General features: G+C 37.5%; 1 protein-coding gene across 2 annotated transcripts in view; it reads right to left on the bottom strand.

The window, feature by feature from the left end:
• Nucleotides 1-3,680: 3,680 nt before the first annotated feature.
• TIPARP (TCDD inducible poly(ADP-ribose) polymerase) overlaps nucleotides 3,681-14,799 on the bottom strand; it is a 28,114-nt gene continuing 16,995 nt past the window's right edge. For both annotated transcript variants that reach the window (XM_081570604.1, XM_081570605.1), the window contains exons 3-6: nucleotides 12,153-12,321; nucleotides 10,681-10,841; nucleotides 6,418-6,696; nucleotides 3,681-5,738 (exon numbers count right to left, since the gene is read on the bottom strand). In XM_081570604.1, coding sequence (XP_081426730.1) covers nucleotides 5,291-5,738; nucleotides 6,418-6,696; nucleotides 10,681-10,841; nucleotides 12,153-12,321 — 1,057 coding nt within the window. In that variant the 3' untranslated portion in view covers nucleotides 3,681-5,290. The remainder of the gene's footprint in view (nucleotides 5,739-6,417; nucleotides 6,697-10,680; nucleotides 10,842-12,152; nucleotides 12,322-14,799) is intronic.

Below are 14,799 nucleotides of genomic sequence, written 5' to 3'. Positions count from 1 at the left end.
TGGGCTGCCATCTATGGGGTCGTACAGGGTCGGGCACGCCCACTAGCTAAAATGTGATAGTATACCATGAGCCAGGTACTGTGCTGCTTTATATTCTGTATCTCAGTCCACAAGCAAACATTAAGATTGTGTAACTTTCTTAGACAGGCTTGTGACTAAGCCACTGCTCTCTATGACAGTAATTCATTGCAAAATTGAGTAACAATGATTCATAAAATTTGCATTCCCACTTCTATCTAGCACTGACTTATATATGCCTACAAGTTAATTATAAATGAGACTATCCACATTTTTTTTTTTAGAAAATGTATTCATATGGGTAGAAATTTACATTTAGAAGAAATTCAGCTGCATTTACGAGTGGTTGGAACTAAAGCTAGTAGTTACTGTGTTCAGTTGGCTTAGGTCATTGAGAGTAATTCTCATTAGATTTATGGTTGCTACTCTGAAGTAGAATAGTTTATTTCACTCAGCTTAGAAATTATGATTTAAACCCGTAACCAAGATACTTTGAAATGCAAACCTTCAAGTAGGACCTTTGTCAGAAAAGTGTGGGTTAATGCCCCAAATCCATCACTGCTGCTCAAAAAAAAATTATAAACTGGTGGTTGCATAAGGAATTCATATTAGCTTGGAAGAGTTCCACAGTCTCATATAGTTGGATAGCATCTCTTTAGTGTACTCTTGCTGTTCAGACCTGTTAAATACTGTCCTTAATGTGCTGTGAAACACTGAAGTGCAGCTGATGTATGTAGACAGAAGGCCCAACCAATGACAATTTGGCACCTAAAACTTATTTTATAAAGGTTAGAGGCTTCTGAACACTGTGTTGAGCCTCTGAGCTGATTTGATTAAGGCTAAATTTTAGGGTTGGGTATAATTAAGGAGATAAACATAGTTATAAAACTTGAACATAGAAATAGTCCAGCCCAGTTGTTTCCAGCCTGTTGGCTGTAAACTTTAGCAGCATTTAGGAATTATTGTAAGGAGTCCATTAATACACATGAGCCCTAAAGTTGTTTAGAAACTAAGTACATCCTACACATAAAATGTAGATATGGTTGTCATGTTAATATGAATTTGCTTTAAAAGATCACTAAATTCATAGGAGCTTTTGGTCATCTTATTAATTAGGTACTTAAGCACCATTAGGACTTCCCTGGTGGCTCAGACAGTAAAGCGTCTGCCTACAATCCCTGGGTCGGGAAGATCTCCTGGAGAAGGAAATGGCAACCCACGCCAGTATTCTTGCCTGGAAAGTCTCATGGACAAGGGAACCTGGTAGGCTACAGTTCATGGGGTTGCAAAGAGTCGGACACAACTGAGCAACTTCACTTTAAGTACAATTAAGCCCATAAAATTCTATCATCATCAAAGTGGGTGGCTATCTCTGCTCTGGTTTGGAGAATTTAGCAGTGTTCTAACACACAAATCTTCCACATTTATGTAAGATTAAAGCCTTAAAAGAGTTGCCATCTGAGAGGTCTAGTCAGGCATTAGTCACCCAAAAAATATGCTGAAGAGTGAGTAAAGCCATAAAAGAAGACCTGCTAATAATGCTGATGAAACTCTTCAATAGCATCTTTTTTCTGCCTATGATGAGGATAGCTTGTAAGGTAAGCAAACTAAGGAAAAGTAGTCTTATTTATTTTGCCTGCAATAAGAGTACCTAAGTCAATAAACTAAATGAGTCTGTTTTTAAAACCTGACACTATCATGGCTTTTTAATACTGAAGTATAGTTGGTTTACAATGTTGTGTTAATTTTCGCTGTACAGCAAAGTGACTTATACACATTTATACATTCTTTTTTAAATATTCTTTTCCATTATGGTTTATTCCCAGGAGATTGGAAGGTTTCCTGTACTATACAGTAGGACCTTGTTGATATATATATATCCTATATATACTAGTTTGCATCTACTAACCCCAAACTCTCAGTCCATCTCTCTTCCTTCTCCCCTCCTCCTTGGCAACCACACGCCTATTTTCTGTGTCTGTGAGTCACATGGCACAAATGAGTTTTTCATTTGTGCCATATTTTAGATTCCACATTAAATGATATCATATGGTATTTTTCTTTTGACTTATACTTAACATAATAAATGCTGGTGCATCGATGTTGCTGCAGATAACAGTATTTCATTCTCTTTTATGGCTGAGTAGTATTCCATTGTGTGTGTATATACACACACACCACATCACCTTTATCCATTCATCTGTCAGTGGACATTTGTTTCCATGTTTTGGCTATTGTGAATAGTGCTGCTATGAACATAGGGGTGCTATGTTTCTTTTTGAATTGGTTTTGTCTGGATATGTACCCAGGAGTGGGATTGCTGGATCATATGCTAATTCTATTTTTAGTTTTCTGAGGAACCTCCATACTGCTTCTGGCTTTTAATTTGTAAATAAACATTGTTGGTTTGTATAGCATTTTATAAAAACTGGATTTTAAGGTCTCAAAGAACATTCTTATCATTTGTCGTCTTGGGAAGAAAACCTACAAAGATGAGAAAACTGACTACACAAACCATTACCTTTCTTAATTAATGGAAACCCCTCTGATTTAAAATGACCACACAGGACTGTTTGGGCATCATTTTTAAAAGTCCTTTTCAGACCTAGTATAATAAAAATTTTTCCTCAAAGATCAATATTTCAGGCCCTAATGATTATTTCTGTATCTAAACCATTTACTAAAGGAGGTTTATAGCAAAAAGGTGGAGTTGGGCTTTAGAATTTATAAATACAAAGGGCCCAATATTTATTAACCTTGCACATACAAACTTTCTTGTTCACAGAACTGTATGACACTGGAATATCTTGGTTTGCACACTCCCCCGAAAAATCTTAACTAGTTCCAGCTTTCTAAAATGGTGTCAATTACAGTGGTGCCAGGAAGGAGACAGATTGCTGAATCCTTTTCAGTGTTTTAAATCTATGGAACCATTACAAAATCTGGTCTGACTCCACAGACCAAATTAGTTAAAACATACAATACTATACATGAATTTAAAAAGCACACTGGAGAGAAAGTACATCAAAGAGGCTTATGTTTACCAGTCAGGTCACTTTAGGTTAGCTAAAAGCAGCTAAGGTGCTTGAGGGTCTTCCCTGGTGGCTCAGTGGTAAGGACTCTGCCTGCCAATGCAGGAGACCCACTCAGGTATTTGATCCCTGGGTAGGGAAGATCCCCTGGAGAAGGAAATGGCAACCTGCCCCAGTATTCTTGTCTGGAGAATTCCATGGACAGAGGAGCCTGGTGGGCTACAGTTAATGAGGTTGCAAAAGAGTCAGACACAACTGAGCGACCAAACAGCAGCAGCAAGGTGCTTGAGAGCGGATGAAATTTTTACACTTCCTTTTTATATTTCCTTCAACACCTGCTGAAGGGGACAACCTGGTAATATATATATTTTTTTACTATAGCTGTTTGCTGATATAAAACTTATCCCTTCCCCTCAAGCACTTATCTGCAAAATATTTACTATTCTCTTGTGATTTAAGTCAATTGCCAGATAATGCACTTTTTTGCTGATTCTCAGAGCACAAGTGTTTAGGCAGCAGTTTCCGGTTAGGTCTGTTCACTCAGTCATTCAATCACACATTCATTCATGCAACTAACCAGCATTTACAGATCATAATGCAGCTGTCTTAAAGAAAACCAAAACAACAAAGTTTTTAAAGAATTACCAGAACTTTTATTTTTGCTTTAGTTTTATTAAAAAAATAAATATGTCATAAAGCTTTTTTTTTCCTTTAGGGAGAAAAAAAAGGAACAAGTTTCATAAAACCAAATAAGCAACAGTAAGATGTCTTAACTTGAAAAAGATTGAGAATTACTGGTTTACAAGTTACAACTGAATGAAAGGACAACTATACCAGCCTCAGCTGGCTATTTCATGCCAATGGCAGCAAACAAAAAGATCAACTAGGGCAAAATAAATAACTGTGTGGAAGCCCTGGTAAGTGCTTAAACAGGCCAAGTCACTGAGACATCAGGATAGATAGATCATCAGGAACACAGAAGTTCCTGAAGAGTTGTGTATAAATGAAATAACTGCAAACATACTAGGAGAGCTTGGAATCTGAAAGAATTCCATAGTGAATTCTTTCGTGAACAACCACTTCCACTTTTGTAAATCCAGGTCTGTTTGCTTTGCTTAAGGCAAAGTACACCGAGCGGCTACCTCTCAGCTCAGGCAGCAGCCTGGTCTCCTAACACTGCTCCTGCTGGGCCAGTGGCACAATTTCCAAGTCTGTGTTTCTGTGAAGTAGTGTAAGATACAGAGTTGACCAAGGAACCCAGCTACATCTGGCAAAGCAGGCAGAGGGGTGGGGGTCCACCTTTAACAATATTTCCATGTCAACAAATACTTTTTTGAGATCTACTTTGTGCAAAGTACAGTAATAAACTCTAACCAATTCAGTTACAGATGTAGTAATTATTTCTCTAAAACCTTCAGTCAGGGCCTACGTCTGGAACCCTAAAAGTAATACTTTTAATTCTCAAGACTGGCTTCAACCAAATCAGGTACCCAACTCCTTCAAACTGGGGTGGATGATAATGAGAGAATGAGTTATCTAAGGCTGAAGTTTAACAGAAGAACCACATTTTATATAATTAGTTAATGAAAAGTTTTGCTGGTGACAAATTTTTCAAATGGTTCTTTTTTTCTCTTACTTTCTCTAAACAGAACTGAGTTCTCAGGCAAACTCTGCAGACAGTTAAAAGTCATTGATGCTCTGTGGTTAGGTGACATATTTCAGTCCTACTGATAGAAACAGAAATTTCTTTCCACCCACCAGAATGCCATAAACTCATCCTACACCACAGCAGCGGTGCTTTGGACAGAGTAAATATGGTAGTACTAGTTCCAGTCAGTTTTAATCTTTGTAAATAAACTGGATCCTCACATTTGCTCACAGCCTCCATTTGGCCAAACTTCTAACAAGCTTAAGCCATATTTAGTTAGGCTGTTCCACTTCTTCATAAAAAATGCTTCTAATAATATTGCTGCCTATAATGTACAGGTGTGAATGAAAAGAGTATGCAATCCGTAGTCTTTTCCACACTGAGTACACTAACAATTAGTAAATAATTAAAGAATAAGTGGTCATTTTAAAACATGTATTTTTCTTATAAAATTTTTTTTTTCACTTTCTAGCACTTAAAAAAATGGTCTTAAAACTGCCCTATGCTGTTCCCTACTCTGGCCCACCCATCCAAAACCTGCTACAAATGCTGGATTGAGTTTATACAAATAATTTAGCAGTACTAATATTTTTCAAATGGAAACAGTGTTACTGACTTCTTCATATTGGATAACAAAATAAGGGTAACTCTGGTCGTCATTAAAAATGACAAAAATCTGAGGCTCAAAGAAATTATCGACACAAGAGTCATATAGGTCACTGGTGACGCTGCCGGGGTTGACGGGAGGGGGCCTTCTCATGCCGTGACTGCCCATCGTGTATCTGCCAGTTAGCACTTTAGCCAGAAACATGAAATGGACGCCTTTGGAGGACTTCTTAGAAAAGTTATGAGAATAGCTTGCCTTCTTTGCAAAGTAACTGCCCTGTCCAAACATTGTAGCATGCTTTCCACAGACTCGCGGGTCAAAGTTGTGCTTGCAGATCCCATCTACCACATCCTGGGATGTTCCATGAAATAAATGTCTCTCATTTATTATTCTGTCACGGCCAAACATTTTCCGGTTCATATATTCCTTTTTCCTAATGCAAAAAGTGGACAGGGAATTCAGAAGAAGGAAAGTATAGATCAGTTTAATAGGCATGATGTTCTCTTTATGGTTTCAATGGGGAGGAAATGTTAACGTAGCCATCAAGGGCAAAAATATCATCGAAGATCATACTGCAAGTTTAAACTTCTCTTTTGCACAGCAGACAAAAGCCCTTTCCCTCTTCGCTTCACCAACCATTCGTTCACTTGCTCTTTCATTTCTAATCTAGCTCTCACAGCTTACCTTCTCAGGGTGACTTCCTTACCCAATTCCACCAACCTGAAAGTCTCTCAATTCTGAGGTTCCTCAAATCTATATGCAAGATCCCCTCCACCAAATTATATTAATTTGTGGCTGACTTGAAATACAGCATCATAAAGTGATCAATAACAAGGCCTCTGGTGCTAGCCTGCCTGGGTTCAAATTCCAGCACCATAACTTATTAGCTGTATGACCTGTGGCAAGTTACCAAACTTTTCTGTGACTCGGTTTTCTTTCTGTAAAATGCAGACTGTAATAATCCTACTTGAAAGGTCTGTTATGAGAATTATGAGTTAAAATATGAGAAAATATGACATTAAGTTCTATGCAAGTCTTTACTATTATGTTCTGCTTTTATCATTAACTACATCAAGAAAACCTCTTTTGAACTTTTCATACTGCTGACTCACCTTTTATATTTCTCCCAAAGAAACTGATTTTGGACTCTCAATATTTGCAAAATTCTATATTTAAACTCAGGCACAGTCTTATGAAAAAGATTATAGATGATTCGGTAACTTTTGTCCTCTGCAGAAACAGGCACTTGGATGAAGTCCTGAGAAGGATGCATATAAACCCAAGTTTCAGGGTAAAAGTTTGCTGAGGTGACCCCATCTGGGCAGATGATCTGCGATGAGGAGGTTGCTTCAAGAGGTGGAGGAGCCTGCGTGGGAACACCACCAAGTGTCCTGGAAGGGAGAGGGAGGAATGGAATGTCCATGTAAAACCTCAGCATAAGTCCAACTCATTACAGTGCTCTATCTAACATTATCATCTGAATAGCTTAAATGCATGTTTAAAAAGCAACTGGCTTATACTCCAATAAAAAATAGTTTAAAAAATTATAGAAAATGCTATCAATTGAAAGAAAAAATCTTAGAGTGAACACTGTACAGATAACCTATTATTAGCTCCCCCCCAGCTTCCTTACGGAGAAAACTCTGGAATGTACTGCTGCAAGACAAGCAAGCAAGCACCAATTTATAAATATCTTTCCTTTCTGAGTCCTGGATTTCTCTTTTGCCTATATAGTTACACTTCATTTCAAGGTAACAACAATTTGTATGTGTTCCTCAAATTTTGTTGTACTAAGCAGAAAACATATCACTACTAAAGGCTACTTAGATGGGGAAGCATAGTGAATAGAGACAGTGAGGCAGGTGGGTAAGAGGGAGCTTACAGGGAGATGACAGAAAATACTAAAAAAAAAAAAAATTTTAGTTTTCGTATAAAAACAGATCATGGAGTAGGCATCAAAAGAAAGCTGACATTTGGTATTTGCTTCAGTTTTAAATATCACATATAACAACAAAACCATCAATACAATTCAAATTTTATAGCTTTAGATGTGCTTAAGATAGAACCGATTACCTTAAGTCCTAGACACCAGAATATCCTTGAACCTTAAATTCAGGTCTGTTACTCTAAAGGATGAGTTTAGACAAGCACTTACTTATTCCTGCCTGATTAAATGATTTAAATACTATTTCTTGGCCATTTTCAAAATAGAGCAAAAATAAATAAGCAGAGATAAAGGGAATCCTAACCCTGACACTCAGATTCAGAGCAAAGAAGGCTTGCCAGTTGTCTTCTGGAGCATTTTCACAAAGACCTGACAGATTCCTCCAGAGCCTTCCTTGCCTGGTACATTTTTCTGAAGAGAGGCCCCACTGCTTTAATCAAATTCTGACAGGTATGTAATTCCTTAAAAAGCTGTCACTATTCTAGAGGAATGTCAGGAAACACAGACTATAATCTCCTTATTTTTAGCTGTTCCCTCTATTCTTGCTCTGTGACGAGTCTAAGTCCGAACCCACCAGGTTTCCCAGTATTGTCAGGGGTTGATGTTACCAACAGAGGTTTCTGGGTTGAAGGAGGAAGGTAAGACTCTCCCAACCACTCTGCCCAAAATAGGTTATAGGCTGTCACAGCTGTACTAAAAACCTGGCACTGACAACAGAAGAGACGGTTCCTCTTCCTTCTGCTACCTACCATTCCTGCCTGGAAATTAGTTCACAAAATGAAAGCTTCATATTCAGCTCATGGGTATTCCAATGACACATTGCAAGCTTCCCACATACCTAGCCTTCTCTAGGGAGCCAGAGTCAGTCAAAGGCTATGGAACATGTACTCCAGGACCTCTGAAGAATGAATTCTCCTCATCTAAGGTCACCGTTTATCACTCTCCTTCACTCCCCTGGCCATTCTGAAAGATTTTTCCTAACTTCAGTGATGAAGTAAAAATTAATTTTATCCTTTTGGGGAGGGGTCCCCAACCTCCTGGAGCTAGTGCCTGATGATCGGAGGTGGAGCTGCTATAATAATCATAAAAATAAGGTACACAGAAACCTTCCTCTGACCCCTAGTCTGTGGAAAAACTGTCTTCCATGGAACCTGTCCCTGGTGCCAGAAAGGCTGAGGATTGCTGCTTTGTGGGTCTCAAGCCTTATCAAGACCATGAGGTGACTGCACAGGACAGATGTCCTGTCAGCTGAAATGGACTTCCAAACTTCGAAAGCTGGTATTTGTGTGTTTAGCTCAAGTATTCTAAGAATATTGAAGAATAAGATTTTTACTAGCCTTATTAAAAACCAGCAAGCACATGAAAAAAAATTTAACTATGAGAAACATTAGCTAAACTTGATTGTGGTAATAATTCTGCAATATATATAAAGTCATTATGCTGTGCACTTTCAACTTTTACAGTGTTTTATGTCAATTATGTTAATAAAACTACAAGTGGGAAAAGGCAGGGAAACCCTTTAAAAAGAGCCAACTTTGCAGGAAATTCATGACTTAAGCTTGCACTCCCCACCTCTAGCATTTCCAATTCTTAGGTATCTCTGATCCCGATAGTTACAGCCTTTTTGACACCTATGATTTTCTTGGACCCTTTGCACTTACTAACACTTCAAAACAAAACTTTCTTCCTGACTAAGATCATGGTCTCTCTAGAAATCCACTTCTGAAATCTGATCTTTAGAATTGGTCCTTCTCCTCTTTCTCCCCTGTAGGCCGGCCCTGGACTCTAGGGCAGACAGGAACTCAACGGCTGCATGCGCCATCACACCCTGGTGAACTTGCTGCTACTCTACTCTTTTCCCGTTGAAATGTCTGCATAATTTCTTTGATTTGCTAAGCTCTTACTTTTTACCTGATGATTACTGTTCCAGATAAGAAGACTAAAATAGGAAATTCTGAAAAGGAAAAGAGTGACTTTCTTTGTTCTCTTGTAAGCCAATGTTATAAATAGGAAGGCCGTATTTGTGGCATTAACGCTACTACTGCTCATACTATTTTTATAGTTCACACTTCTACAAAACAAGCCTAAGTTTAAAAAAAGGTGAAGGGAAGGGTATTCCATAATTGCTAGTCTTAGCATCGAAACAAATCAATTTTCACTCTTCCGTAAAACTCTCCCAACAATGCAGCATTGAACGAGCATTCTCCCTCTCACACAGAAGCTGCATCATGCTTGATTGGCCCAGCATGCCAAGCTGCGGGTCTCACTGATGAGCTCTACTGTCTCACTAGAAGGACAGTAAGTTCCTAGCTACTGGATGCTGACACCGTCTCCAGCTGTGCTATTGCAATTACAGAACGGCATTTTTATTAGTTTCTAATAAAAAAAAAAAAAAACTACAGGGTAAAATTTTCATACCTAAACTAAGAAGAAAGCACATATTTACCAAGTTTAGAAATATATATTTCTAAAATCTGCCTTACTAACAAACTGCTTTCGGGTACTGAGCATTTCAAGGATTTTTGTTTATATTTTGTTTTTAATGTTCCCTTTTCAATCTCAGAATTAGAATCATTATGACTACCATAATGATATGCAAAAAACACACTTTGGACTTGAAATAAACTACTAGTAAGAATATAAGATGCCAACCACTATTACCCTAGATCTCCCCAGTTCATAAAACCAAGTAAACCTAGTTGTATTTTAAAAATCAAGCTCTAAATATGATCTATCTGACTAGAGTAGATAATGATTTCCCTAGAGACACTACCTTTCAGAGGTGGCCTTGCTAATGGCAATGTGTCCCAGCTTTTGCCATCTATGGAGATGTGTCAGTAGGCTCTCTAGAGAAAAGAAAAATGGCACTGGGGAAACTGGAAGGAGAGCTCGCCTTTAATTCAGAAGGATGAGTTCAGTCTCAAACCTAGAAGTATGACAGGTACTTTCAGTGAGTGTTCCAGGAAAATGAGCCTTACTGAGCAAATGAGAATGCGAACTGCTTGAAAAGGTGAATTCTCGCCATGCAAATTCACTGAAGGGAGACAAATGGAGAACACTACCTTGAGGGACAATCTCTACTTGCCAAGGCAGTTTACCTGGGCTAGAAAATAGTCCCATAACATGGAAGGGTATCTCAATCTTCCATGAAAGAGGAAAATTCAAACTCCGACTTAATCTAGATAGAACTACTTTTAGTTGTGGGAAAATGTTTACTCTGCTTTCCAGTCCAAAAAAATGCAAGAGGATGCTCACTCTTTTAGTGCTGGGTTAATTATAGCTCATCTGAACTCTACTTTTGTAAGAATTAAACCTAAAGAATAACTCAATTTTACATTTTAGAGATAATCAAGTTAGTCTTTTAAAGTCTTTTTGGCATTAAAAGTTGTACATTTACATAAAATGGTGAGAATTTCTGCTGGACACTTACTGTAAATATGGAAGCAATATAAAACAGGAATGGAAAAGGGGTCTCCTTTTTATTTCTCTTCTGAAGAATGAGTTGTGGAGAATGTAGTGGTTGTTCCACATCATAAATCGGACTTCTTTCAAACCTCGAGAGTTGGCTTCTTCAATCAATCGAATAACAGACTATGGAGGAGAAAACAGAAGGTAAAGAAAAAACATAGCGAGTTAAAAAAGCAATAAACTGTCACTATTAGATAGGAAAAATGTTAATGTAACAAAAGGTAAAAATAGTTAACTTTGCTGTTAACATCAGAAGAGTGCCAAAAAGTACAGTGAATCAAATTACTTCCTGTTATATGAAGGAATTTTATTCTTTTCTAAGATGCAGAACAGAAAGATGCTTCCATGGATTTCCCACCTTACGAAACATGTGAAGGTTAGTCTAGTCTAATTAGAGGCGTTACAAATGTCCTGGAGATTTTATTGTTTCTATTCCTTAAGAGAGCTTCAGAAGAGGATTAAAGATGGTAGTATATACTGCTCAAATAAATCAATTAAGTTCCAAACCCAAGAAACCTCTCAAGAGGAAAAACACAGGAACAGTCCAACTACATTGGACTATCCAAATATACTTTAAACAGCCTCTTATTCTCTTTGGAAGATACTAGATACTACTGACTACTTAAGAATCAGACATTTTAACTCAAAATTGTGTTTTATACTAATTAACATACTAGGTTGTTTTCTTTTGCTATTTCCTTAACAGAAAACCTAAAGTAGATAAGTCAGTTCTCCCTTTTTGTAATGCTAGAAATGAATTTAATCAATTAAAGAAGTCAGATCTTTGGAATGTGAAATTAATCTTTAAATCCATTTCAGGCTAATTAACTGTGACTCAGAATTCTCATTCAGAGGCAAAGTAAACCACCATCATTTTAAAACCCCACTGTGTAATTGATGAACTATTCTCACCATCTCAGACGAAGGATATGTGTGCACTTGTGACAGAATTTTAAATGACTGATTTGCTTGACCACAGTTCAAAACATTTTCAAGTACTTCTTCCAGGGGCTTAACGGTAATTGTTTTCCCCAGTCTTCTAAAATACTAATAGTGTACACATGATCCAATTACCAGGAGCCAGATATAGCCAAAAGTTACACTAGTGCTCATCTCATTAAAATTACTCCAAAGTTGGCACTGAGTCTGAGTCCTTATCACAGTAAATACTTGGTCCCTATTGTAATAAGATACTGGGAAAAGCATTTTCTCTCTGATAATAATGGTATTCCATTTAAGGGCTCCAGGAAATTAATGGGAAAAAAATACATTTCCAGAAAAATCAAGAGAGAAAAGTATTACTCATTGTCAACAAGACTCAATTTTATATCCATAAGCTCTTTGGTTTGTGGTTCTGTCCAGTCATCGTCAGAAAGGAACAGTGAAAGACAAAAAAATTTAAATGCACTTTTTGGAAAAAGACTCTGTAAATACCTCAGGATACTCCCTCCATCCAAAGTGGTCCCTACAGAAGAACTTCCAGACTGTGTGGTAAATGGAGTTGACATTGCTAGAGGGTGGTGTGGATAGCCTTCGTAGTTGGTCAAATTCAGCTGTTTCATACACATTCATGGCATTCAAATCTGCCCAAAATTCTTGTCCTCTAAAAAGATCCAAGAAAAAATGAACTGTTAATATCAGTACATTTGCAAAACAGAAATACCTAAACATCTCATGACATTACAAATATCTAGTATAGTATATTGTAGAATTTTCAAAGCTTGTTTTGTTTGGAGTAAAAAGATATCATTGTAAGTGGTTTCCCCATTTCCTTTATGTCTTTTCTTAACAAGACCAAAACGTCCAAGCCATGGAGCAGGGACTGATTCTATCCTACAGCATCACTGGCCTGAACCAATCAACATAGGCGTACTCTTCCCACCAGTGGAATGAGCCAAACCTGGTCTCAACCAATCAGGGAGTCAGCTCTAGGATGAAGCTGACATGGAAAGCAGAGAGAGAAACAAAAGAAACTCCTCATGAAGCCTGTCTTTTTTTCAGAGGCATCAGTTCACCTAAGCCAACACAGGAATACACAATATTGCCTGATGAAAGATAGGAAAAATAAAATGACCTCAGATGAGGCAAATACTGCTAATCTACCTAACATCAATATCATCTTTTATCCTGTAGGTGGAAAAAAAGGCTGACGAAATACGAGAAAAAATAGTCTGGATTATCATAATGTGCAGCTATGAGAATAGTTCTGTCATTTTGTTATATGATCTGCTGCTGCTGCATCCATACTTTATTGGGGAGGGGGAGGTCCCACTATATAAATCAGAATCACTTAAATTTATAAAGGGTGGTACAAAAAATTTGTGTTTCTTTTTTAATGGGACTTCATCTAATGTTTGACTCAACTGAACCATTAATGGCAAAATGTTCATTTTTTGTGTGTGTATATTTCAAAATTTCCCTAAGAAAACATAAATAACATCACAGCTATAAGCAGAGTGACTAAGTTTTTAAATGCATTATTTTATTCTTTCCACCACAGATTTCTAAACGAATGTCTTTAACACACATCCAGATACTCCAGATCCAGTGGCACTCAAAACTGGCTCATATGAAATCCAGGTGTTTGGACAGATATTCCCAATAATTGACATGTTTTCTTGTAATAAATTAGGATTTTGAAAAGGGTATGAATTTTGGTTTTGTTGGTTACTGTGAAACTCCAGACTCTGCTCTTGGAACATTTGTTTCAAGAACTGTTAAATAGGTACTCTGCGCAAAAATACATCCTGTGGTCAAGTCTGAAAAAGTTGTCTACACAGAGTTAAACAATTTAACTGCAGTACTGCAGCTACTCCTCTGTCCCTTAAATATGTGAAGGTAGATACTGAAGTATCAACACCATGATGAGGGCTAGAAAGTACTCTTCCAAACCTATGACAATACTCTCCCTTTTACCATGAATACCTATTAACATCTCTCACTAAACATCCCTGGCAAATATGAGGGAAAGAAAATATTTCCTACTCTCCACCCCAATGTTCATAATTTGTGAATTAGCTTCTCTTTGGGGGAAAAATAAACTAAAACCAAAAAACTCAAGTCATATACCAACTGATGGGGTCATGGAGCACATATCTTGTAAAAAGCAGTTATGTTCCTTTAAAAATTCCTAAAGAGCTTCCCCAAACCCTAATTTCTTGCTTCATTTCAAGTGAGGATTAGAATGCCTAATTTCATCCTAACTACTAGCAGGATGTAGTCTTAAAAGGAACATATATTGGGAAAGCAAACTAGTACAGCCACTATGGAGAACAGTGTGGAGATTCCTCAAAAAACTGGAAATAGAACTGCCATATGACCCAGCAATCCCACTGCTGGGCATACACACTGAGGAAACCAGAACTGAAAGAGACATGTACCCCAATGTTCATCACAGCACTGTTTACAATAGCCAGGACATGGAAGCAGCCTAGATGCCCATCAGCAGATGAATGGATAAGGAAGCTGTGGTACATATACACAATGGAATATTACTCAGCCATTAAAAAGAATACATTTTAATCAGTTCTAATGAGGTAGATGAAACTGGAGCCTATTATACAGAGTGAAGTAAACCAGAAAGAAAAACACCAATACAGTATACTAACACATATATATGGTATTTAATCAATTGGTAAAGATAACCCTGTATGCAAGACATCAAAAGAGACACAGATAAATAGAACAGTATTATGGACTCTATGGGAGAGGGCAAGGGCGGGATGATATAGGAGAATGGCATTGAAGCATGTAAATTATCATATGTGAAACGAATCGCCAGTCCAGGTTCGATGCATGATACAGGGTGCTCAGGGCTGGTGCACTGGGATGACCTGGAGGGATGGGATGGGGAGGGAGGTGGAACGGGGGTTCTGGAAGGGGAAAACATGTACACCCATGGCGGATTCATGTCAATGTATGGCAAAACAAATACAATATTGTAAAGTTAAAAAATAGAAAATAAACTAATTAAAAAAATTTTTTGAATAAAAAAGTGTGCCTTAAAAAAAAAGGGAACATATAATTTTAAGTGTGAAATGGGAAGACAATAAAATGCAGTTTATATCACTTTGAACACTAC

Source organism: Giraffa tippelskirchi, chromosome 2, assembly GCF_054371585.1.
Source record: "Giraffa tippelskirchi isolate mGirTip1 chromosome 2, T2T-mGirTip1v1.2.pri, whole genome shotgun sequence".
Taxonomy (NCBI): domain Eukaryota; kingdom Metazoa; phylum Chordata; class Mammalia; order Artiodactyla; family Giraffidae; genus Giraffa; species Giraffa tippelskirchi.
This window is presented reverse-complemented; position numbering and strand designations above follow the sequence as displayed.